The sequence below is a fragment of the Stegodyphus dumicola genome, chromosome 8 (assembly GCF_044657685.1).
Source record: "Stegodyphus dumicola isolate Sdum_Otavi_A_Nest chromosome 8, ASM4465768v1".
Lineage (NCBI taxonomy): Eukaryota > Metazoa > Arthropoda > Arachnida > Araneae > Eresidae > Stegodyphus > Stegodyphus dumicola.
Window position 1 is genome coordinate 133,479,181 of NC_140775.1, and position 24,687 is coordinate 133,503,867.

General features: G+C 30.4%; 1 protein-coding gene across 4 annotated transcripts in view; it reads left to right on the top strand.

The window, feature by feature from the left end:
- LOC118203072 (protein couch potato-like) overlaps positions 1–24,687 on the top strand; it is a 580,191-nt gene that overhangs the window by 525,807 nt on the left and 29,697 nt on the right. For all 4 annotated transcript variants that reach the window (XM_085822450.1, XM_085822452.1, XM_085822451.1 and 1 more), the window contains exon 5: positions 13,099–13,240. In XM_085822450.1, the coding sequence (XP_085678576.1) occupies positions 13,099–13,240 (142 nt within the window). The remainder of the gene's footprint in view (positions 1–13,098; positions 13,241–24,687) is intronic.

Consider the following 24,687-nt stretch of genomic DNA (forward strand, 5'->3'; position numbering starts at 1 on the left):
ATGTCTTCGACAGCAAAAAGAGCTTTGTTAAGCCTTTTCATCAACTTGTTTTGAATACTGACCCAATCGGTTTTGAGTCTGAGGCTATTGTTATGTAAGACCTTCAGTCGGGCAACATTTCTATTTTTAGATCAATGTTTCCACAGATGAGGCTCGTCATAGATGTCTGTGTCAAAGATGATCGATCATGAGGCTCTGAAAATATACACCTGTTTATCGAGCCTTCATAACTCAGCTTTTTCATTATGCGTATTTTTGAAGCTGTAACAACTAAGCCAGTTCATAGCAGAAAATCTGCTTCGCGTAAAGATGTAATCTGAGGGAAAAGTTTGCAAAATATTGCAATATATAATGAATGTAATGAAATTTATTTTTCTCAAATGCTAGATATCGAATTTAGTTAAAAATAAGGTTGTCAGTCAGTCCATTTAGTATTTACATATTTTCTCAAGATATTAGAAGAAATGTAACATTATTGCCATTGAGTTCCCGAATGTACTACACACTACTACGTGAAATACCGTTCTGTAAAATTGACGCAAATAGGCAGCTTATTTCCTATGTTTATAAAAATATTAATCATGTTTATGTAACTTTATGAAAAACCTGAATCATGTTACTAAAATACTAAATGAGAAAGGTTATCACAATAAACTTCAACTGCTGTTTACAAATCGAAGTAAATCTTGTTTAAAATGCTGTATCAAAGTATTAGCGAGAGAAACGTATTCCTCAAACTATCCCATTGTGATTTATCCCAACTGCAATAAATAATATGATTTTTATGATCGTTTAAACGTTTCGTGTAAATGGGAGCTGTCTTACATTTTCATTACTTAAATAGACTAAAAGTATCTATAATAAAAGCGTTTTTAAAATTTACCAAATCTTTGCTTAGTTTTATTAATTTTAGAGTAATTAATAATCGTAAAAGTGTTTTATTGTGGAAATAAACAAATTATTGTAATAAATAAAATGAATAAAAATTGTGTAACTATTAGTTTTATAAAAGCTCTATGCCTGCTATATATTTTCTTCTGTATATTAATCTTCTATATATCTATTCTTCTCCATATCAAAAATATTAAGTTAATAAGCTTGTAAATGTTTATGAAAGTAATATTTTTGCAATTTGCCAATGTTTATTTAATTCGTTAGATTTTAATCATAAATTGATTTCATAAAGTCTCTAATATTGAAACTTACGCATTCTGAACACTTTAAACCTACACATTCTGAACACTTTAAACTTACGCATTCTGAACACTTTAAACTTACGCATTTTGAATAGAAATTTTAAATTTGGAATTAAATTTATACATCCGTTTCTAGATAAGTATTTGGATATTCTTTAAACTATATTCTACATCCTAAAACACGGTGTTTTTTTTCCATTTACGTCTCTGAATAATAAAGTAAAAAAAAAAATTAATAATAAACCCAAAAAGGATATGGGAAATGTAAATTACACTAAGGATATTTTTTTATGTAAGAAATTTTCCTTTTTAAAATTAAAAAATAAGAGTTTACATTCAGAAACTATATCTCGTATTATGGATTATTTCCATAACTGAAAGTTAACTTCTACACTTTTCTTAACTTAATTAAATAATTAGCCAGTTTACAATACAATTAACAGCTACACTTTAAGACATTTATTTATATTAAATTATAATAAATTACCAAGTATAATAAATTACCTATTTAAGTGATAAATATATATGAGATTATATTATTATATTACAGCAATAATTTATGTCAATTTCTCTATTTCAAGTCCTCATAAACATCTTATGAAATTAAAGCCTAACCCGTAACCGAGCAGTTAATAACTGATTGAATATTGCTAGTTTGTTCGGAGTTGAACCCAGGTGAACGGGCTGACTGTATGATTAGTTTTTGTTGTTTTACTTAGGTGTAGGATGAATACGAGCCAATTTTCTTGAGAAAGGCCTTCCTGAAGTTATCTCTTTCCTTGCTTAAGGATTTGTCATATTCAAATATCCTGTTGAAGAAAAATAAGTTAAACTAGAGTTGATGAAGATTTGGAATTTAAAGAATTGAGTCTGTATATACTTGCTGTCTAAGACTGTAGAGACATTAGGTTATTTCGAAGCAGGAGAGAGGAAAAAGAAGCAATGCCCTCGCCGAGACTCGAACCACAGACCTCTCGAATACGCACCAAGCGTGCTGACCACTACACCACGAAGGCATGCTAAGAAGGCGGGAGAAATACCTTATAATATCAAGCTTTGATTTATTAGGAAATCTCGCGGAATGTTGTTCATTATGATACAGTGTTTAGATACACAATATTCATATAGATTTGGATGAGTTAAAAAGGCCTGGTAAATTATTTACTAATCTATTAACTAATTTAGATCTCGGACTACAGTCTAAAATATTAGGGAGAGAACATTCGAATCTTCAAATCTCACTATAGCTGCGAAAGCTTACTGATCGAAAATAGATTCTTTGAACCTTTTCCTTCCAGCCGTTGGAAATCTAACCTAAAATTCTGCATTTTATCAGATAACGTTTTAATTTGTGTTACATCTTGAAATGACTTTCTATATTTGCTTTGATTTACAACGGTTATATAAAAGGGAAAAACATATTAATTGTTGTTCAAATATACTTTGCCAAATTACATTAAAACAAGAACTGCAAAATTCAATTTTAATTATGAACTTCTTTTACTAAACTTCATTTATACTTCCTTAAAAAATGCAGGTGTGTTTTTACAAATTTTTATCTTAAATGTATACTTCAGTAAACGTAGATTTCAAACTACTTTTTAATAAAAATTTCTGATGGGAAGTAAAGTTTCTTTTTCTTCGTATTATTTTTATGTTAAAGATTCAAGACAGCCAAGGTTGGAAAGATTTAAAAACTTTTAGAAATCAGATTCGGGTTATTTGAAAAAATTATGATTCATCAGATCGTTTGTGTGAAAACGATGTTTGTGTGAAATCGTTTGTGTGAAAGAATTAAAAAAAAAATTAAGAGTTTTCATACCTCATCGCAATTCTCTGTTATGTATAACCTGCCACTGCTCTAGATGTTATCTTAATTGGCAAAATAATGAAGGTAGTATAAATGAAAGCAAAGTTAAAAAAACCTGAAGTCATGCAAATTACTTTGTATTTATTGTTATCCCTTTCATTTCATAGCACTCAAAATTAATTCTTAGAATCAGTTAAATTGCAATGATAATAATAAAGTAAATGAATATGTCCCTCCTAGAATATTTCATAATTTTTACCTCTTGCCCTTTGTTTCAAAGGTCACACGATGAATTTTTTGTGACTAATTGAATGTTTGATTATATTTTATTATATCAGAAGAAGTATTTTCTCTACTACAATTTGAATTAAAACAAAATTTATTAATATTTCATACCATGCTTGTTTACAAATACGTGTTCTAGCTTTAATCATATAGATAGTTATGCGTTCCTTAACAACTGTTTCACTGCATTTTGGTTACAAAACGTATTATTTCACGGATGTACCTTTTTAGTGAAAGTAAATGAAGAGCTTACAATTATCTCATAGTTTAAATGAAATACTATGCTTAATGCCGCGGGTAAGATATCATTGCCGAACGGCAGTTCTGTATATTGTATGTAATTTTATATATGTATATAATTTTGACACCAAGAAATGTTCATAAAATATTAAATAACTAAAATGTATGTTATTTAAAAAAGGTGCAACGACATGAGCTTTACCAGCGGACTATGAAATGAAAAACATGAGTATTATTTTTCCTTTATTCAGTTTGATTTAGGCTTTCATCTCAAGGTAAATCTTTATACTTGCATTATTTCTAACTGTCGCAAAACAATTTAGAAGAATAACCCTTTTAAATTAAGATAAACTAAAAGAATAATGCTTTTAACTAAAGATAAATAAACAGTTGTGAATTGTTTAAAAAAGGGGAAACAAAAACAAAAGCCAAATGCAAATAATATCTGAAACTATAGATATTTATTACGAGTTTAAATTTGAGTTAACCTTTTTGCTGAAAGGTGAAGCATAATAGATATGAAACTGCTGCAAAGTGAAACATAATAATAAACATGAGGAAACATGTTTATTATGCTTAATGCAGGAGAAACCAAGAAATAAAAACAAAAACAGACAACGATCGTCATCAAAGAAAGTCTTCGAAATTACGCCCCCGGACCGTGATGCGGAAACCATGCGGCATGCATCTTCCATGCGCCGGAAATGTGAGGCCTGTATTTTGAATAATGTAACGTTAAACCTTAATTAAATTGTAAAAATATTTTATTTCATGTGCGTTATCAAGATAAATAGCTTATGACATAGAAAGTCTAAGAATTGTTATGATATTTTCTGTTTTTCTTAATTAATAAAAATTACATATTGCTATTGTCCATTACTTTGTGGGTTTCTTAGCTAAATGCTTCTGGTAACAATCTTTTGGTAATTTGTAAGCAGAAGAGATAAAGTAAAAAACAGTTTAATTACTTTTTTAACGTATTCAACTTTCTCGGCGCTTAGAAAACTGTCTTTTCCTTTAAAATAAATCTTTATTTTCTACAGGAAAATAAAACTTAATGTGATACGTGTTTCTGCATTTTGATAAGTATAATCGCCGATGATGATGGAGTGCCCTTAGTAAAAGTAGACGCCAGCTCCGTGACGTATTATATTATATTAATATTTAGGCTTTTTGATAAGAACAAGATAATGTGGGCAAAAAACCTTTCTCAGTGTTAAAAACAGTATGTATTGGACATATTGGCGCTTTTTGAAAGATGTCTGGAGTCCTCAGACACCACCGCCACACACTTCGATCTCAAACAGCGATTTTTCAAAAGCGTTGATAATTTTCTATCAATAATTACTTTTTCTGCGACTACAGTAGGATAAATGTCCAACCTAAATGATTAATTGTTTCCCAAGGCTCGGCGTTTTGCAAAAATTAATAAATTCCTGGCGAAAAAATGTTTCACTAGCGACGCCAAACTTGTCGCCCATTAATCAATTAGGAAAGCCCAACTTTAACGTTAAAAGTCTCGCTTGGCAATTAATCGCTATTAATTCTCGAGGATTAGGTACCACATTGGGGATGAGTTCATTTAAAACATTTCCTCCCCTGTTCATATGTCTTGCGATTTTTATCATTTCTAGCAGCGCCGCAGAAACCAGGTTCAAAATCGAAGCTCTTTTCAAATTAGTGATGAATTGCTTTCAGAATTCATGGCAGTAGTTTTGTCAGATTCATGAGTGCATGGGACACAAGCAGTATATGCGATACTTTAATAGAGTATTCGCTATACATTTGTGCAAATTATAATTAAGAATGTTCGGAACATTATACGGATTCTCAATAAATATTATTTTTCAGTTGGGTATGTATGCTTATTAACTTATTACGGTAGCGTGTGCATGATAAATTTATGGACTCATGTAGTAGTGCTAGATCAGCTGTTCTGAAGTTTGCAAAATTAATATATCAATTTTCGTGCAGGATATTTTGAGGCAGAAGCATACCGTATGTTTTTGAAACCTGTGTAAGAATTTTATAACTATACACTATAAAACTTAAACTATGTTTCTTACAACGCATTTCAAACTTAATCTATAAGTTCCATTGATAATTTACATTATTTTGATATGCATATTTAAGCACAGAATATACTATTATATAATATATTTAAGCACAGAATATTCTATTATATAATATATTTAAGCACAAAATATATTATGTGTAATATAAGATCTACGTAGTGAATGTGCATCTAATTCAGTAAATGTAACTGATGCACTTCAGGATACATTTTTGCTGCAGAGCAGATTAATTGCATGGTTGGTTTTGTGTTTTTATACTTATAAAATATAAATCTAGCTCGATTTCTTTTGGAAAGCTTTCTATCAATGATATTACTTAAAATCAAATAATCCTGATTTTGTTCCCTAATTATCTGATAATTGCTTACCTCATACCAAATACAGTCTCTTACAGTTTTACTAGTTTAAAGATGTTTATTATTATAATAAGCATCAAAATTAAAGGTTATTGAGAAAAAATATGCTCAATAAGTTAGTGTTGCAAACAATGCCGAAGGTTGTAATTATTTATTTCAATGAAATACAATTGAACACAACATTGCACTTACGCACATACGTTAGCGCCGGAAATATGCAAATTCGGTGATTGACAATGTGGTGCGCAATGGACGCATGTTGGAATTCTGATCAGTAGTATTGCTTAAGGTGAATTTGTTTCCTCAGAGTGATGAGTATTTAGTAGTTATGCCTCAAAGGTATCATTTATTTGAAGGTAAAAAGGGGGGAATGATTCGTAAAATCGAGGGAGGTCAAACACAAATGGAGGTCACCCAAGAATTGATTAACCCTCAAAGTGTCATATCAAGAGCTTGCAGCCGCCTTTTAAGCGCTAGATCAGTTGATAAACAGCCTGGTCAAGGGCGGCCAAGAGCAACAACTTCATAAGAAGACTCTTTTCTGTCTTTGTCGGCTCGAAGAAACTGCGAAACGACTATAAGAGATTTGGTTTTAAACCTTCAGGTTGCCACAGGAACTCGAAATAGCCATTCCGCTGCTGCGCAAAGGCTTAAAGAGGTTGGACTGTATGCGAGAAAACCAATGATTTATGCTCAACTGACTCCAGCTTCTAGAGGGGCCCGTTTAAATTGGTGCCGTCAACATATTCAGTGGAGCCAAGGCAACTGGCCCGAGCATTATTTACTAACGAATCCAGATATATTCTAAAAAGTGATTCTAGATGCGTTTTTATCTGTAGAGAGGAAGGTACACGTAACTGCCTTCCCTTCTTGTGAAATATGCTGTCTCCGCGATCGCGGAGGAGAAAGAAATCATGACAAATGATCGCACAGAGCTGATTATCTTTCAAGGAGGTACTGTTATCGCCCAGAGATAAATGGACGAGGTATTGAAACCGCAAGTTAAACTGTTTAGGGTTGTTGTTAGCCCAGAGTTTTTGCTAATGGATGGCAATGCTCGGCCTCATGGAGCATATGTGGTGCAATACTTGCAAACAGAAGTTATCACTCGATTGGGTTGGCCACTTTAGTCATCCAACTTGAAACTGATTGAGCAGGTGTGGTATGTCTTAGGGAGCAGAGTTTGAGCTAACTTCCTCCCGGGACCCTCCAGGGGTTGAAAAGTGCACTCTAAATATGATTAACTGTTTTTCCACAAGACTTGATCAACACTTTGTTAAAATCTATGAAATCAAGATAGTATGCATACCTGTCGCTATGACTATACACCATATTAAAAAAAAAAGTTTTCCCTAGTGGTGACTTCATTTTTCCTTCATTTTCAGATTTCCATAAATTTGGTTTTGATTTTAGTATTTTGCAAATGATCCACTGCCAAACATTGTAATTTATGTTAACTAATGATTTTGTACAAATTACTATTAATAATTTTTCATTAAGTATCAGTTACGTTTTATTCCTGCCATTATCCTTTTTTCCCCCCAGCCCTTCAGCGGCCGAGCGGTAAAGTCGCTGAACACTGGTAGTTTGGTCTGAGGTTCAAATCCCGCGAACGGGCTGGCTGCATGGGTGTTTTCGTCGTTTTCCCCATGTGTAACGTGTATACGAGCCAGTTTTCCTTAGAAAGTCCTCCACGAAGGCATCCCTCTCCTTAGGCAGATAGCCCTAGTGTGCTTTGCCATAATTAAATACACCACCACCACACCTTTAAAGTTTTTGCCAAATCAGGGTATATTAAATGCGGACTAAATCACTATAGTGTCTCCATTGAAATTATGTCGGCTTCTTCTTTCTGAAAATATATAATCGAGGAAAGGAAACCATGAAACTCTTAACTATGAAAACTAGAATAAAACTGGCACGTAGAGCGCAAACTATATTTTATAAAAACACGGCATTAGAAACATAACCAACTTAATTTTAATTAATTAAAACAATGACAGAAGTTTTCGCAAAAATTTCCATTTAGGCATGCTTTAAATCACAGGAATTCCATGTACTACGTGTTACAAATAACATTAATTAGTTATGTTACTGAAATATATACTAAAATTAACTAAAATGAAATAAAGTGACGTAAAATAAAGATAAAATTATTAATAAGTAGTTTTGTTTCTTTTAGATCGCTTAGTTAATTAACGCATTGTTTTAATTTTAAACGTAAATAAAAAATCTTACGAAATATTTAATTATAACAGTAGGAAAATTGGCAGTCTCGAAGTTATGAAGATGATAACTGACATAACTTATGCTTCAAGAGCTGAACTACTTTCCAGGCCCAGTGGATGATGATAATAATAGCCTAATTTGAGTGACAAAAATTGACTAAAGACTAAATTGTGAAGACTAAATTGTATACGCTATAGTATACGCTACTATACTAAAATATTTCACCTTTTTTGTAAGTTATTTATAAATGTGTTTCAGACAAATGATGTGCACACTTTCTTTTAATATCAGAAAATGTTGCTCTGGAAAGGATGAAAGAATATGTATATATATAATTTGGATCAGATAATATATAGCAATAAAGTGTTCATTTTGGCTTTGTTCACGATTGCAGAAAGTGTGCTAACGAAAATTTTAAAGTTAGACTAGAAGATTTCAAAATTCATGTACGTATAAAGTTTTACATAATTATTATATTTATTTTGATAACATATGTCTTGCCACTGACCGAGTGATAAAATAGCTGAACACTGGTACTTCGCCTCAATTTCTAACCCGACGATAAGGCTAGCTGCATGGAAATATTCGTGGTTTTCCCCGTTTGTAGCCTGAATGGAAGCCACTTAAAAAGTCCTCCAAAGAATCCCTTAGGCAGCCAGCCTTGGTGTGCTTTATCACAATCCTATTAATCCTTAACATGTAATTCAAACCAAAAAGATTTTTCTACGACATTTCATGTTGTTACGGTTGTATCTGTCTTATTTCTAAGCCTATATACATCACGCACCTTTTATTATTAGGCTGTGCATTAGGAAACTATAAAAATATATTAAAAATTACATATATCTAATCTCCTTGTTGTTTTGATTAGTCGAGACAGCAACCTCGATTTACCGACAGAGACATTGATAATAGGCTTGAAGTATGCATAGGAACATATGTAACAGCGCGACGAGACGGCGGTGCCTTTCCAACAATACGCTAAGAAAAAGCAATAAAATGTCCTGAGATCTTTATTTAGGGACATAATTAAACATATACGTGTTTAACGTCGGACAAGAATATAGTGCAGCGACAGCTGCAGGAGCTGTCTAGAAGTATATGAATACAATAAGAAAAGGAAGACTGGCGTTTTTAGGGGATGAATATTCTTCATCTGAGTCCTTTTAGTAGCAGAGTACAATATTCTAGTAGTAGAAACGTGACAGGAAAAAACGATGCATCCACTCTTCAATGCTAGTGTTGAATCAGCCTATCATATTATTTATGACGAGCTGAAGGTTTGCAAAGTGTGCGAATGATGGACAATCAGGTGTTGGACACCTGAAATGAAAGAAAGACTTATCGAAACTTTATAAGAGATTCTGCTCTGGTGGTAAAGTATGGCTAATGGTAAAGAATTCTACTGCATTGCCACAATTGCAGAATGAGAGCTTCATACATTTTTAGCCGGAGAAGAGTTCCAGGCTGTTGATGAAATTACAATGTACTAGAAACTGTGCATCCATCCGAAAGAATTCCTTTTCGCTCGAAGTCTACGAACTTGTCAAGCGTTTACACTAGATTATGATAATGCAAAAAATTGATAATGTAATTATTTTAGTATTTGCAATAAATTGTAAGCAAAGAAATAAAATGTTCTAGTTTCCCATTAAGCTAATTCCCAAGAGCTCTTAACAAATAATTTTGTCTCAACAAATTCACCTCTTTAATAAATTACTGCTGAATCTCTAAAAGTGACAACACTTTCAGTGTTAGAAAATGAAGACAAAAGTACCTTCTATTTTTAAAGTACAAAATTTTATTTTAGTTTTATGCCGCTTTCCAGGCATTGTGCTTTTAAAGGAAAAAGAGGAAATAAATACTAGATAAACTCTAGAGTGAAACATTATAAAGATCGTTAATGGCAGACTGTTTCAATTTTCGAAACCTAGGAGCTCGTTCATAGGTTCTCTAGGGTGCTATTTTGAGCATTTGTTACGCTTGAACAAAGAGGAAAGTTAAAAATAAATTATCAGCAAAGTAGCTTAAGGCAAAGATTTTCTAACTAATAGCTTGAAAAGATAGGTTAATTCTCGAAAAAGCGATGTTAGTGCATTTTACTTAAAGCAGAAGTTAGAATATGAAACGAGGAATTTGTTGAAGTAATCGTTCAGAGTTTGCTTTGTGGCTGTGCAGATGCATTTTTCAAATAAACTGTTCCTTAAAACTAATTTTTTTTAATTTGCTTGCATAGAGTGTGTTTAATATACTGGTTAAAATTATAATTTCAATAATATTTTTAAAAGGGAAGAATAATAATGGAACGCATTTCTGTTACATATATTTAATGTTTATACAAACGGAGTAACATAACATATGAAGTCATGTAGTAACAAATGTACTCATGTAACATATGTATTCATGTAACATATGTGCTAATGTAACATATGTATTTGTGTAGTAGTATATGACTCCGTGTAGTATGTCACATGTAGTATTTGCTTGCACATAACCGTGGAAATTATGCACATCCAAATACATGTTACATTAAAATATTCGTATGAAATATTTTCGAATACTTTTTTCTGTTTTTTAACTAAATAGAAAACATTTGCATAAATTTTGTTGTCTTTGAAATGAAGAACTGAAAACAGTTAAGAATCTCAGCTTAGTGTTGCATACCAACGCTATACATACCAATACTTGTTGCATATCAGTTTAGTTTTGATGCAATATTAGCATCAAAACTAGATTATGATTGCATAATACATTGACGTTTACCTAAATATAATATTATCTACATTAGATAAACGAGAATCACATAGATTTTGAAGCAAAATTTGAATTTAAAGTTGGCACTAAAATAACAAGAACGTGCTGTATAAACTTCCAGGGAATTTCTTGAAAACCTTAAGGAAAAAGTCTCAGAAGTGAAAAAAAAAAAAAAACTTTATATATATGTAATATATTCAAAATATTTTTCTCCTTGGATAAGAGAGACGAATAAAATTATTTTAAGAAAGCTCCTTCATTTTATATCCTCAAGATCTTCAAATGTGTTACTGTTGCAAGAATGAGAACTTACTTAAGTTTAAAGCCATTGCTCCCAATTTTTTACAGCTGATTGTAGCATTACTGCTTTGATAATCAATAACAAATATTTTTTGCCACATATAATTTTATAATTTAGTCTGTTTTTAATTCCTTGTACGAAGTAAAGGAAGTATTGTAATCGCGAAAAATTGCGCGTATCATATTTCAATGAAAATATCCACCTTGACAACTCTCGAATCCATCTGAACGATGTTTTTCTGACATCTGTACTCACCTGCAGAATAAAAGGCGTTTTTTCCAAAACTTATTGTAAAATGGTTCCAGAAGAGATTTTTTGTGACGTCTGTACGTACGTATGTATGTATCTCGCATAACTCAGAAACGAGTATTCTCGGAACATTAAAATAATTTTGTATAGGGGACTGCTATAACATACAGTTGCGAACCTCCCTGTTTTTAATCCGCCACACCAAAAGAAATCTTTCAGTTTTGTGCATCGAAAAATCTGTCTTCTTTAAATTGTTTTAACTGTATTTACAATTTTCTGTTTTTTACCATTTTTAATAAAAATATTTTGGCGTTTTATGTATTTTTGCCTTGTTGCGAAGTTGAAAACTGAATTAATTGAATGAGAAATGTATCTGTAATGAAATAAGTTTAAATGAAATGCAAGAAAAACTGCGCATAATTTAATATTACGCACAAGTAAGTCATGTGGTGTACACATCAGATTTTTTTAAACAGTTTTAACTGTGTTTGGTGTTTTATGATTTACAGCATTTTACAATTTTTAATGAAGTTATTTGGAGTTATGTATTTTTCCCTTGCCGCGAAGTGAGAAATGAATTAATTCGAAATATATCTCTAATGAAATTCGAGGAAATTCGTGTAAATGAAAGGCAGCAAAACTGTGTATAATTTAATAGGCCCTACAGGAAGTCACGTGGTGTCCACACCAGATTTTTTTTAGAAAGTGTTTATGTATTCAAGCCAGGCTTCGATCTTGCCGTCCCAATTTGAAACCTTCTGCTAAATATTTGAATCCCATATTTAATCTATATTTTCCAGATCATCTAAAACATTTTGTGAACAAAAAATCTGAAAATTTCGTGATTACGCTCTCATTTTATATTCAGTTGAATTCATGAAACGTATTCCAATCAAATGTCATAAATATTTTTATGTATAAAACTTTTAGTATTATAATGCACTCTAGATTTTTGTTCAGATGTAAAATAACTCAAATGCAGAACGCTTTTATTTCTCGCTCAATTAAACCCTGTGCCATTTAGGCATACACATTCTATTACAAAATCTGTTTATTTCTGTCCTTTCTGCTTGCTTTTAAATTTTCACTAGATATTTTCGAATTACCTGCATACATATGCAAATCGACAAAGACAGATAAATGCGAATATGAATCTATCTGATATGTTGAATAGTAAATCAGATCCTTTTTTAGCTTTAAGAAGGAAATACTGTTATTCATAAGAGCAGATTTAACAGGAAATGTTCATATCATGTGGAAGAAAAATTATATAAAACTGAAGAATAGTTTATTTTTGCACTTGTTGATAAGTTATTGCTTAATTACAATGTGCATTTTTGCATTATTCCAAAATGATTATAATTTCTAAAACTACGGTGCGCATTTTATATGCGTATACAAATCAAATATCTGTGAAGAATAATTTTAATGGCATGCAATGGACATTTCAGCGGCAAGCTTAAATATTTGTATTTATTTAACGTTAAAAATCAGAAAGCCTTTTCTTCATTATATTGACATTTAATTAAACAATTTGAAAATCATTAGAACCATTAATAAAAAATAGCTATAATTTTTTATATTTCTTATTCTTCCCTTTCAGCAAGGTGTTCGCTTCGACCCTGACTTGCCTCAGACGATTCGACTGGAGTTCGCAAAGAGCAACACAAAGGTTAGCAAACCGAAACAGCAGTCACCTCCTGCCGCCGCTACGCACCCTACACTCCTGCACCCTCTGGCCGGACGTAAGTAAAGGCACACACTCACCCTCACCCTCACCCTTTTGACGTCACCCACCTGACTATTCTGCCCGACACCTCATTGCCCCACCCACGATTCTTTTATTTATTTATTTTTTCTTTTCCTTTTTTCTTCTTTCCCTCTGCGTTCCCTTTATTTAATTGAGTAACCACCACGCAAGACAATGTTGTAAATGGGATTCATTTGGATGAGTCGTTTCGTGGCAGATAGCAGATTTCAGGCCTTGATTGTATACTCACTAATGCTGTCACTTTAAAATACATTAGGATAAATTTAAAAGACTGAATGTGGTACTTATGGGCATTTCGGTGACATTTTACAGATGAAAAGCATTCATGATCAGCTGGAAATCTTCAAACGCATTTATAACAAAGATGCATTTAATATTTGAAAGAAGTGAAGTAATCCTTTCTCGTAAAGTATTCGTTTTCTTGTTTTCTGAAAGTTCTTTTCAGTTGTTTTACATATCGTACATCATATATATATATATATTGACATCATATTAATTTGAAACGAAGGGTCGATTAATTAATATATTAGAATAATTTCAAATTGAACTTTTCTCCTTAAATGTCATTTCCTTTAGTAATTCTAAAAGGAAAAAAAAAAAAAGATAAATTCCTAAAAGAATGACAATTCTGTTAGGAGTTTATTATAAGCTTATTACATCTGGTATGCTAAAAAAAAATTCACCTAAGTAATTTATAAGTTTTTCAAAGTCTTAAATTAATTTATTAATATTCTTATGTTCACCGAAGTTGTAATAGAATAAGAATATGGTTATCATAAAAAATTCGTTGACCTGCAAATATTTTTCATTATTAATTAATGCAAATAATATTACTAGTTGGCTACATGCTAATACCTACTACGTGCCTGCTAGTATTTTTAGAACACTTTTTTTTTTACAATTATGTGAATAAAATCTCCATATTGAAAAATTATATTTATTTTCACAATAATCTGCCTTTGTCATTTAATTTTGTTAACATATTGTCAACATCAAAAGCCTTTTCTCCGATCGAAATTTTGTGTTTAATTACGTACAGATGCGAACAATTCGCCCTTCAGTTTTGAGCTTTTGCGTACGAATCCTTAATTTAATCTGTATTTTTATTATCAACTACGAATACAGTTCTTTTTTATACGATAGTCACACTTTTCGTTGTGTGTATTTTATAACGGGTTCGAAATCTTCCGAAATGTAGAACCTGGATGAAAGCATAAAATATTAGTTTTCGTAATTTTAAAATTAACGTTTCTCAATTTAAATTAACCAATTTGTTAATTTAAATTTATAAAATATCTCTGAAGATTTGTGTCATTTAAAACACTTTCGTAATCGGAAATAAATGTCTGCGACCAACGGTTACGCGGAACTTCGGACAACTTCAATATCAGGAAAAGCATGACTTACTTTAAGTTTAATGGTCTTTAAATGTCAATTTGCGATCAGGACGTGTATATATTTTCCGTTCTAATGCCTTTGAGTGTGGCTGTCCACGTTTTTCCTCTGACAGCTTCTAATAAACACCCTATCTCGTAAGAACTGCATTGCTATGCGATTCCGAGTCGTCTAGGTGTATCTTATACCAACTAGAAGTTTGTTCCTCTAGTTTTGAATCCCCCTGTATGTATGTAAATCTTCCATCAGCCTTATGTATGTATATATATATATATATATATATATATATAGGTAAAAAGATGCGATGTCATTTCAGGCAGTAATGGATAAACGGCGCAGAGTTATTTGCATAGCAGAAGTCAGAAAGAACGTAGTTTCTCGTAAAGTCGTATTTATACTACGTAGGTACTTTATGTAAAGCTAAGTCGTGATTGGTTAAGTTTAGTTTTAGTTACCTTTTTCAATCGATGTTATATAACATGGAAAGATCTTGAATTTGGGAGAACAGATGAACTTAGGTGAAAGTACCAAATCTAGAATATTTAATTTTGAGTTCGCCAACTATTTTTAAAGCAGCTATCGCATGCAGTGTTTTCACAAGGTTTATTTTTCCTAACATTAAGCGTTGCCATTTTTAACAGCTCTCTTTAAATATAAGATCTTAGTTTCTACATCTTTAATCTCAAGGAGACTAATTCTTAAAGTAATAAAAGTATCTTAACTGCGTGGCTTAAATTTTCGCCAGTGTTAAACTGAAATCGTAAAAAGAACATACATGCATATCAAGATTAGATTGCAATTTATGTTTAAAATTAATTTTACATTTTGCATAGCTTTTATGCCTAGATGTATTAGATAATAAAATCAAATTTTCAGACTGAGATTTTGCACAATTTAATTTCATTTGAACAAATTGTGTTTTCACTCGCCTTCTATTTCAGCGTAATTATCATCTTTCTTCACTATGCTTTGAAATATGTATAAGCTAATAATAATTATTTTAACTTGAAAATTCAACAATATGATGGAAAAGAATAATATGTTTCGTGAAAAAATTGCATTAACAGCCTGAATCTAAATAATAAAATTGCGAATAGAAAACTGCAAAATAAATTTGTTTGGAAAATTAATAGAATTTTTTGTGAAAAACTGAGTTAACATTTTGATTCTAAAAATAGAATTTAGGATAAAAAATTGTAACGTATCTTGTTATACTTAAAAACTTGATGTCAAAATTTATAAACAATTATTTTATCTGCCTTTAATCATGTTCAAATATATAAGTATCAATTATTTTGCTTCTGAAGGAAAGATGTTTAAAAAGTTGGCAAATTATCTAGCCAGTCTATTTTTAGCAGTTCCCGTAAAATAGTTTTAACTCGTAAGTGGCGCCATCTCTTATCAATAGCAGAGTAGTTAAACGAAATTTTGATAAAATAGTTTTCACTTTTCAAAGATTCATTTTAATCAGTTTATGAGACCTCTGTTGACTTCTGAGGAATAATACAGACAGATACAAAGTAGCTCTAAACAAAATTGAAAATTCATTAACGACATCGTTTTCGCATATTTTATTTTCAACATTACAATATATTTTAAAGAGAAACTCCAGAATCAAAATTTTTCTTAATTTATACTTTCAAGTGAATTAATCATCTAAACTTTTTTACCCTAATTAAATTATTCAAATTACCTTTACCATCAGGTTTATTATACTTTTATTTATTGCATGAACTGTAAAAATTACTTTGTAATGTTTTCTTAATTACGTTTACGAATTTTCTTCTATGAACTTAATGGTGCTCTTACTTTCTTTTTCTTGCATCAAACGTGGATATGCGCATTGAAAAAGTAACATATTAGCCAGTATTTGAGTTTTGTCAATATTATAATTTTCCTCTGTGACCAATTTTACAAGCAATATAAGATTTCAATAAATTTAAATTTTATTTTAAAATTAATTTTATGAAAATATTAAATCTAATTCTTAAACATATTTAAAATGACTCTAACGTTTAGTAAGGTAATGAAACTAAGAACAGCTTTTAATGTGAGTTTTGAAAAAAGACACGTTACATGCTAATAATAGCTATGAGATAAAAATTTAAGAACTTTGGTATGGATCGTAAACCAAAGCATATACAGGTCACAATTTATTTATAAATAAGACAGAAGTATACTGTATAGCTATTTTTGATTACGCAGATACAAAACAAAAATTTAATTCATGCAAATGACATTATATTAGACGTGAATCGCCTACTTGCACAAAAGAATTATCATTTGACTACCATTTTTTGTATATAGCATTTTTCCTAAAAATTTAAATGAAAATTTCTGACCTTGACTGAAGCAGTGAGATTTTTGGCGAAAAAGCAAATTTGTGAGACATTAATCAAAGGAATTTATGTTCAATTTTCTTCTAAATCTAAAATAAGTAAACAAAACAAAATTAGATTAACTCAAACTATTCCTTATTTTGCAACTGGCAATACATTAAAGCAACCAAAATATATTTTCCCAAACACGTAAAGTTATCATAAAATATTTTTAAAAATTTAGTAAAGCTTTTGACTTCCTTTTAAGTTTGTTGTAGGGTGAAAATATAAATTAAATTAAAAAAATTATTTTAATGATGAACAAAGCAGAGTTCCCTCTGGGATCATTCTTTTCGATTAAATACCCATCGTAAAATTGTAACTATATTATATTTAAAAAATCGACATCAGAACCTACTCACTTTTTTAGTTCCGCAGAAAAGGATGAGATGGATTTTTAAGATATGTAGATAATATCCAACGGGGTTTATGAGAATTATATTAAAATATGTGTAATATAATAATTTTATTATATATATTTATTAATACATTATAAATGAAAAATCCTGTCCCTATTAAAAATATATAAACTTCAAGCATTTAAATACAATTTTTTTTTTCATAAATAAATATTATATTCGTAGTTGAATTTGCAGGTTCCTCGCACGTAGGCAGACAGTTCTTTTATCGAATAAAGCAGTGTTTTGAGTATAAAAACCTTTCCACTGTAACCTAGAACTGGTTAACTTGCGGAACATTAATTTTTCCTGTTAGATACGTTGAAACAGACGATATCGTATAATTATAGTAAAACAATGTGTTTCAAGAATAGCATTTAAAAATACATATGGGAAAACAAATAAAAAATTAGACTTTTTAAAAATTGTAATGATTTTTAGCCCAAAGGGACAATTTTCCCAGAAAAGCTCGTAACTTCGTTTTGGCATTTTGCGTCGGCCATTATAAAACGGCGTTTCAATTTTTAAGTTGTTGCCATTAAATATTAGACCCCTGCATTGTATTTAAAGTTATTAAATAATGAATAATCTGCATATGTATGTTTCTCGCATTGTGAAAAAAACAGCGGTAAGTAAAGACATCAAATTCTGAATAACGTGGTCCTCCACTCTGATATGGGCATCTAAAAGCCCACATTTGGAATTTGTTTTATAATCTGTTTCATATTTTGTATAACTTTAAAGAATTTTTTTTAACAAATTCAACGATTTCAAAGCGAGTGATGGCTGCAATGTACGAAAAAAAAAAAAAAAAATTATCTCCAGCGCTCAAGGCTGTGTATCGGAAATTCAAGAGATATGCTCTTTATAAATAATATGTAATATTGCTGTTGAATTGAATTTTATGTCTTGTGCGAAGAATGTGATATTTAATAAATAAACCTAACACAGAAAACTAAAAAAAAAAAAAAAAAAAAAAAAAAAAAAAAAACACCCCTTTGGGCGTAATATAAAATCTGAAAGCTTTCAGAATTTGTATTCATTTATATATTTATTTTAAATTCGCTTGTTAATATCAGGTAAATATTCCGTTAGTTGTAGAAGTATATTCTCAGTTTGTAAGGTATAATTTTATGACTCAAAGAACATAGCACAGGTATTCTAGTGGAAAAGATTAACACCACTACGTGATACAATTTAAAACACATTACGGCGACTTTGTTTAGCCTATTTAAGTTTAGGTACACGTAGAGTTTAAATTTCGCAGATTACAGCTGAAGAGAATTAAAATATAACTACCACCCTCTGAGTCCTGTTCGCAGGCTTATTCAAGAATGAAATTGAATTGCTTCTTTGCTTTGACGGATGACTTGTAAGTATGAGGATGCCAAAAATATCAAAAAGAGACTTATTACGCAAAACGAGTACAGTTTGAAGAATAATATTATTTCGCCTTTTAGCTTTGACGTAGATAGTTTAAATAAAAAGCTTTTGTAAGACTTTGATGATTGCGTTTTAAGTTCATTTATATTGCGTGACTCATGGTGTTTCTTTAAATTTGTTAAAGCGTCTAACATTTCGGATAATACATTAAGAAGAAATTTTCTAGCTTGCATATCTAATTCGCACGTAGTACTTAATGACAAATAACAAAACCATATCTTTGTTCTTTTCAGTGTAAAACTCTACATTTATTACAGTGTATTATAACATCCTTTGCATGTTATATACTACATTACATTAAATAAGTTTTTAGACTTATACAGAATGTTTTATATGCAGCTACACGGACCGCTTTGTTATAATCGTTACCGTTTATAATGGTTTGCTGATAGGAATTTTCACTGCATGTAAAAGTCACGTAACTCGAAATTTTAATTTTAGAGAACTGTCTTCACTAACAGTATCGAGGCCGTTTGTAAGGAATGTTTTGATGGAAAGTATGCCTCTAAAATACCTATAGAATCAATACGGACAAAATTTGATTTTCTAACACTGCGTTCATTTTCGTGCTTGTCAAATTGGCGATGATTTATATTTCACATTAATCTAATTTAACATTTTTTAAAATTATTTTCTATAAACGACTTTATGTGCAGAAATAGTTACATAAGTTTAAAGAAAATAATTGAAATGACAGGTTTAAACGTCTTTAAACTCTGTTACCAACCCTTACCAAAATTAGAACACATTCATCTGCTGAAAACTAAATTCTAACTCCGGTGAACATCCGGTAACATCCTACCGAAAACTTGAACGAAGTTCTCCGGACAACTGAAATCTTTCACCTTGCTGGGCTGTCTCCCTTGCTGGCTCTTTGCCGCGATAAGAAGGTAAATGATTGGCTGACCGCAGAGAGATATATGACATTCATATTAAGTCACTGATTTTAAAATAAATTAGGAAATTAAAAATCATGTCAGTTTTGTAAAGTAAGCCTTTTAATGCGCCATCATGTATTCGTTTTACATATTAATGTGCATTTCATTAAAATATATTCGTTAAAAAAATCCAAAAGCTTTCAGATTTTACTTTACGCACAAAGGGACCTTTTTCTAGCGTTTTCTGGGTTACTTTTGTTTATTAAATATCACGTCATTCGCACTTAAATCACATAAAGTTCAATTCAACAGCAATATCACAAAATATTTAAAAACAGCATGTGCTTAGAATTTTCGACAGACAGTCGCTCGCTGCAGATGTAATTTTTTTTCCGTACCGTGTTACCATCGCTCGCTTTAAAATCGTTCAGTTTATTAATCAAAAATTCATGAAAGATATGAAGTAATAAAAATATGAAGTAGATTATAAAACAAATTCGAAATTCAAAATTCAAGTTTCCAGATGCTCATATTCAAGTGGAAGATAACGTTATTCAAAATTTGATGTCTGTAGGTACCGTCGTTCTTTTAGAATGCGAGAAAAATACATAGGTTCATGCAGATTCTCCATTATTTAATTTCTTTAAATTCAATACAGGGTGATAATATTTCTCGGCAAAAATTTAAAATGTGATTCGCCGTGTATAATGAAATGCTACAAAATGCCGTTTTGACCAATAGCCCTTTTGGGCTACCGCCCCTTTGGGCTAATAATTTATTTCAAAATTTTGCATATTTTGTCTAATATTCTAAATACAAATATGATGTCTGTCAAGTTTTGTAACTACTATAATGTTTGATATGTTATTCTGCACAATCCGTCTAGTTGCTCAGCCCAGGGCTCTCTGATTTTTCTAGTATCATTAGGAATGTGTTTGTTTTCTAGGCATATGTAAATAGATACAACTGCAGTCTATTTTCTTAATTACTAACGGTATAAAAACAGCAATATGCTTTTTATTTAACGCTTTTAACAAAATCAAAATTCCTTTTTTCGTTTAAAGTATATCCAATGCATTTTGAATATTATTAACACATCTAGTCTTTTAGGATACCAATACTCGAATTTGGATATGTAGTCTAAATTTTATCTCTAATTCTGAAGTGATACTGATAACAAAATGCAAAGGCGATGTTAGCTACCACTTTTCTCTGATATATTAATTAAATTAAATTATTCATCTAGGTAATATATGTAATTTTATCGTTCATCTAACGCTGTTTCAGATATACAACATATTTGGTTCAGATATTAAGCCCATCTTCCGTACTGTTTTATTTTTCACCTTTTAATCCCCAAGGGAGAAAGACGTCACTTTAAGCTAAGAATCTTTTATGTCACCTGAAACTGCATTGTTTCAAAATCACTTCTAAGAAAAACAGAAGACGTAACAATGAAATCCCTAGAGAGATTTTAATTTCATTTAAGGCATTTTCTGAATATAATGTTGACACATAATATGTTAAAAACTAATTTAACATAATAATGTGATTACAGTTGCAAGGCTAAGTGATTAAGAAGATACTTCGTTAGCACATTTTAAATAATTATATAAAATTCATGAAGTCCAACGTTAAAAAAAAGTTGTTTCATTCATTTACTAATTAAATCCCATACAGATATTCTGCTTTAGAATGTTCTTAAAGAAATCATTAACAACAAAAGTTTGTAATCGTTGCCAGCTGAAAGAGGAAATAAAATTTTGCTGATCGTGAAAATGAGAAAACTTTCAGTAATATTAATTTAATTGTTAGCTTTTAACTACACAGGTGGAGTAAAGAATGCGCAACTTTCTTTCAGAATTCTGTTCAATAGTCTGTGTTATGGCTCTTAAAGATAATTTGATAAATTTTCTAATATATGTTCAGAGAAAGTAAAATTTATTATCTATAGAATTCTTAATTATAAGTTTCGTCAGCTTAGCGAAATTAAATACGTTAGCTTATTTATTACAGGTTAGTGAAACTCTATTTTCGAAATATCGTATATTAGCGTAGAGTTTTCAGACAGATACTAAATTTTGAGGAAAGAATGTTTTGGAAGATAGCATAAATCTCACTGTGGAGGAAGTTTCGCTATGTTGATGCTAAGCTTCGTTTTAACAGGAACAGTTTACATTGAAGCAGGATATTCATAACATATATTTTAAAATATAACTCTCTCATTACATATACATATTTATAAAATTGCGAGATAAATTTCATAAACATTGCGAATAGTTTTAAGTCATTAATATGTGAATGGTACAAAATGAGTAAACTTCATTTCGGTTCCTATTAAAGTTATTAAAGTAGTTCTCTGTTAAAGATATAATTTATCTAGACATCTAATTATGAAGTAGAATAATGGAATATTGTTAGTCTGAAATTCGTAAATTATTATGATCAACAAATAATATAGACTTATTAAAGGGAGAAAATATGCATTTACCTTATTAAGTTTCATAATCTCAAATAAAAAACCCACAGAAAAATAAACGATTGGAAAACGTGAAGTAGTTTTGTTAGACAATTTAGGGCTGCATTTATAAAATTTTCAAATGATGCGTCATTAATAAAATAAAATCAAAATTTATTAAAATCAATAATAAATTTTATTAAAATTCATGAATAATTTACGGAAATGATTTTATTAAAATTCACGGATGAAATCCTAGATGTGCATAAATAAAATTTAATAATTATACTTCATTGGTAAAATTAAATCAAATTTTATCAAAATAATTAATAAAATTTTATTAATGCACACCTTAATGAAATCCAAGATGTGCATTAACAAATTTTGAAATTATACTTCAGTAATAAAATTAAACGAAATTTTATTAAAATCATTTATGAAATTTTGATGGATTTATGCTCAAATTTTCATCAAGAGTTATGTCAGGGATGTGTTATAATAACGCATATATAAATGAAAATAATGTGCAACAAAACTACCCTTAGAGTTAAACTGAATTTCTCAGTGGAGTTTAATTCTGACTAAGTAACTCTTAAACTCTTCAAAAACATGAGCTCTTTCCAATAATCTCAATAAACACTGCTGCTTACACAGCTAATAATGCATTTGAGTGTGTTAGAATGTATTTTTACTAATATGAAATAATGTTATCTTATGGTTATCAATAAACGCCTACTATAAACCGTATTTGCCGACCTATAAAATGCACTGGCCTATAAGAAGCACCCCCTTTTTTATACACATTTTTGAAGGATACAACTTTATTACTAATCATTATAATGAATTTACAGTATTTAAATAAAAAGAAATGCAAATACAAAGTAATAATTTCTGCGAATACCCAATCTATGAGTTGCTTTTTTTAGATCCTCTTATCCTCTTCCTGATTCCGCCAAGCTCTTATTTTCTCAGTTGGTTGTGGGGGGGGGCAAAATGCCTCTCTGTAGCCCTGTTTCTGTGTTCTTTAACATACGCAATCACACGTAGCTTGTATGTTATGTTATAGCAACGCCGAAGTTGTTTTTGAGCCGTAACTTGCCAACAAATTTAAAAAAACTGAACAGTAGAAATTTCAAACACTCAAAAGTCGTTCACAAAAATTCGAAAGTTTAAACAAACCCAGCTGTGATCATGGATAAGAGCGTATACGTATTCACTGAACTCTACGTAACTGTAATATTCTCACAAAAAGAAAGAAACAAGAAAGAATCAAACACAAAGAAACAAGAAAGAAATCGCATAACTCCGAACACAGGAAATTTCCAAATGAACGTAATCAAAAACTGAGTATCGACGTATAAGACGCACCCTGTTTTACAGACCTATTTTCAAAGAAAAAAAGGTGTGTCTTATACGCCGGCAAATACGGTAATTACCCTTATCATGAACGTTTTGAAAATATCTAATATTTACACGATTTTCTAGCGAGACAGAGATTTCACTAAGACTATAATCTTGCTTTTTGCATATTTAATCTGCCAATATTTTTATCAATTTTTCTCAATATATTGTTATTAATTTAAGAAGCGAAACCACAAAACTCAGAACAGATTTAGCGTCTCTGAGTATTGTAATGTCTTTAAAAGGCTGCAGGAAGATAATTCATTGCTTTTATCGCTGAACTGGTATAGAACTTCTAAATCTCGAGATCCTTTATCTACAAACGTTTTGCAGATTTATTAAACAAATTTTAACTTACAGAGTTGTAGAAGTTCCCTGAGCACAGAATGAAGCGTTTGATGGTAAGCCATATGGAAGCAAATTTGAAAGCTATTTGTAGTCAAAGTAAAGCTTGTAGCTTACTACTAAGTTATCTACAGGAGAAAATTAAGCTTTCAAAAGACGATTAGCAGTTTAGTAGAATATTATACCAAATAATATAGAGAAGTTTAGATGAATATTCTTATAAATTTAACAATTTTCTTGCTCACCACTAATAGCTCGGTAAGGCATAAAATTTAAAAATATGTGAAACTAGAGTTAAAAGAACAGGTATGAATTGAAGGCTACAACAAAAGCTTTGAAGCTTCTTGTATATCGTTTATACCAGATTTTTCTAATTCTTTTAAGGTACTGTCCCATTTTAATTTTTTTTTTCCATCGACTTAACTAAACTGGTTTTAAAAACCTAAGTTAGATCTTCTGTAACTCTTTTGTAATTTTAAATGCTTTTACATTATTTTGTTCGTACGATGAAAATAGACCAGATGATGTTAATACTTTATTCTACAAAATATTTTTCTTATTAAATACAATATTAATAAATGCTGCAGTCAAACAGTCAATCAGTACAAAATGAAAAACAAAAGTTTAGTAATAAACATATTAAAATGGAAGAACATTATATAATATTACAATTTATATGCATAATTAAACCAGCAATTATAAAATCAAGATAAAAGAACTTCCGA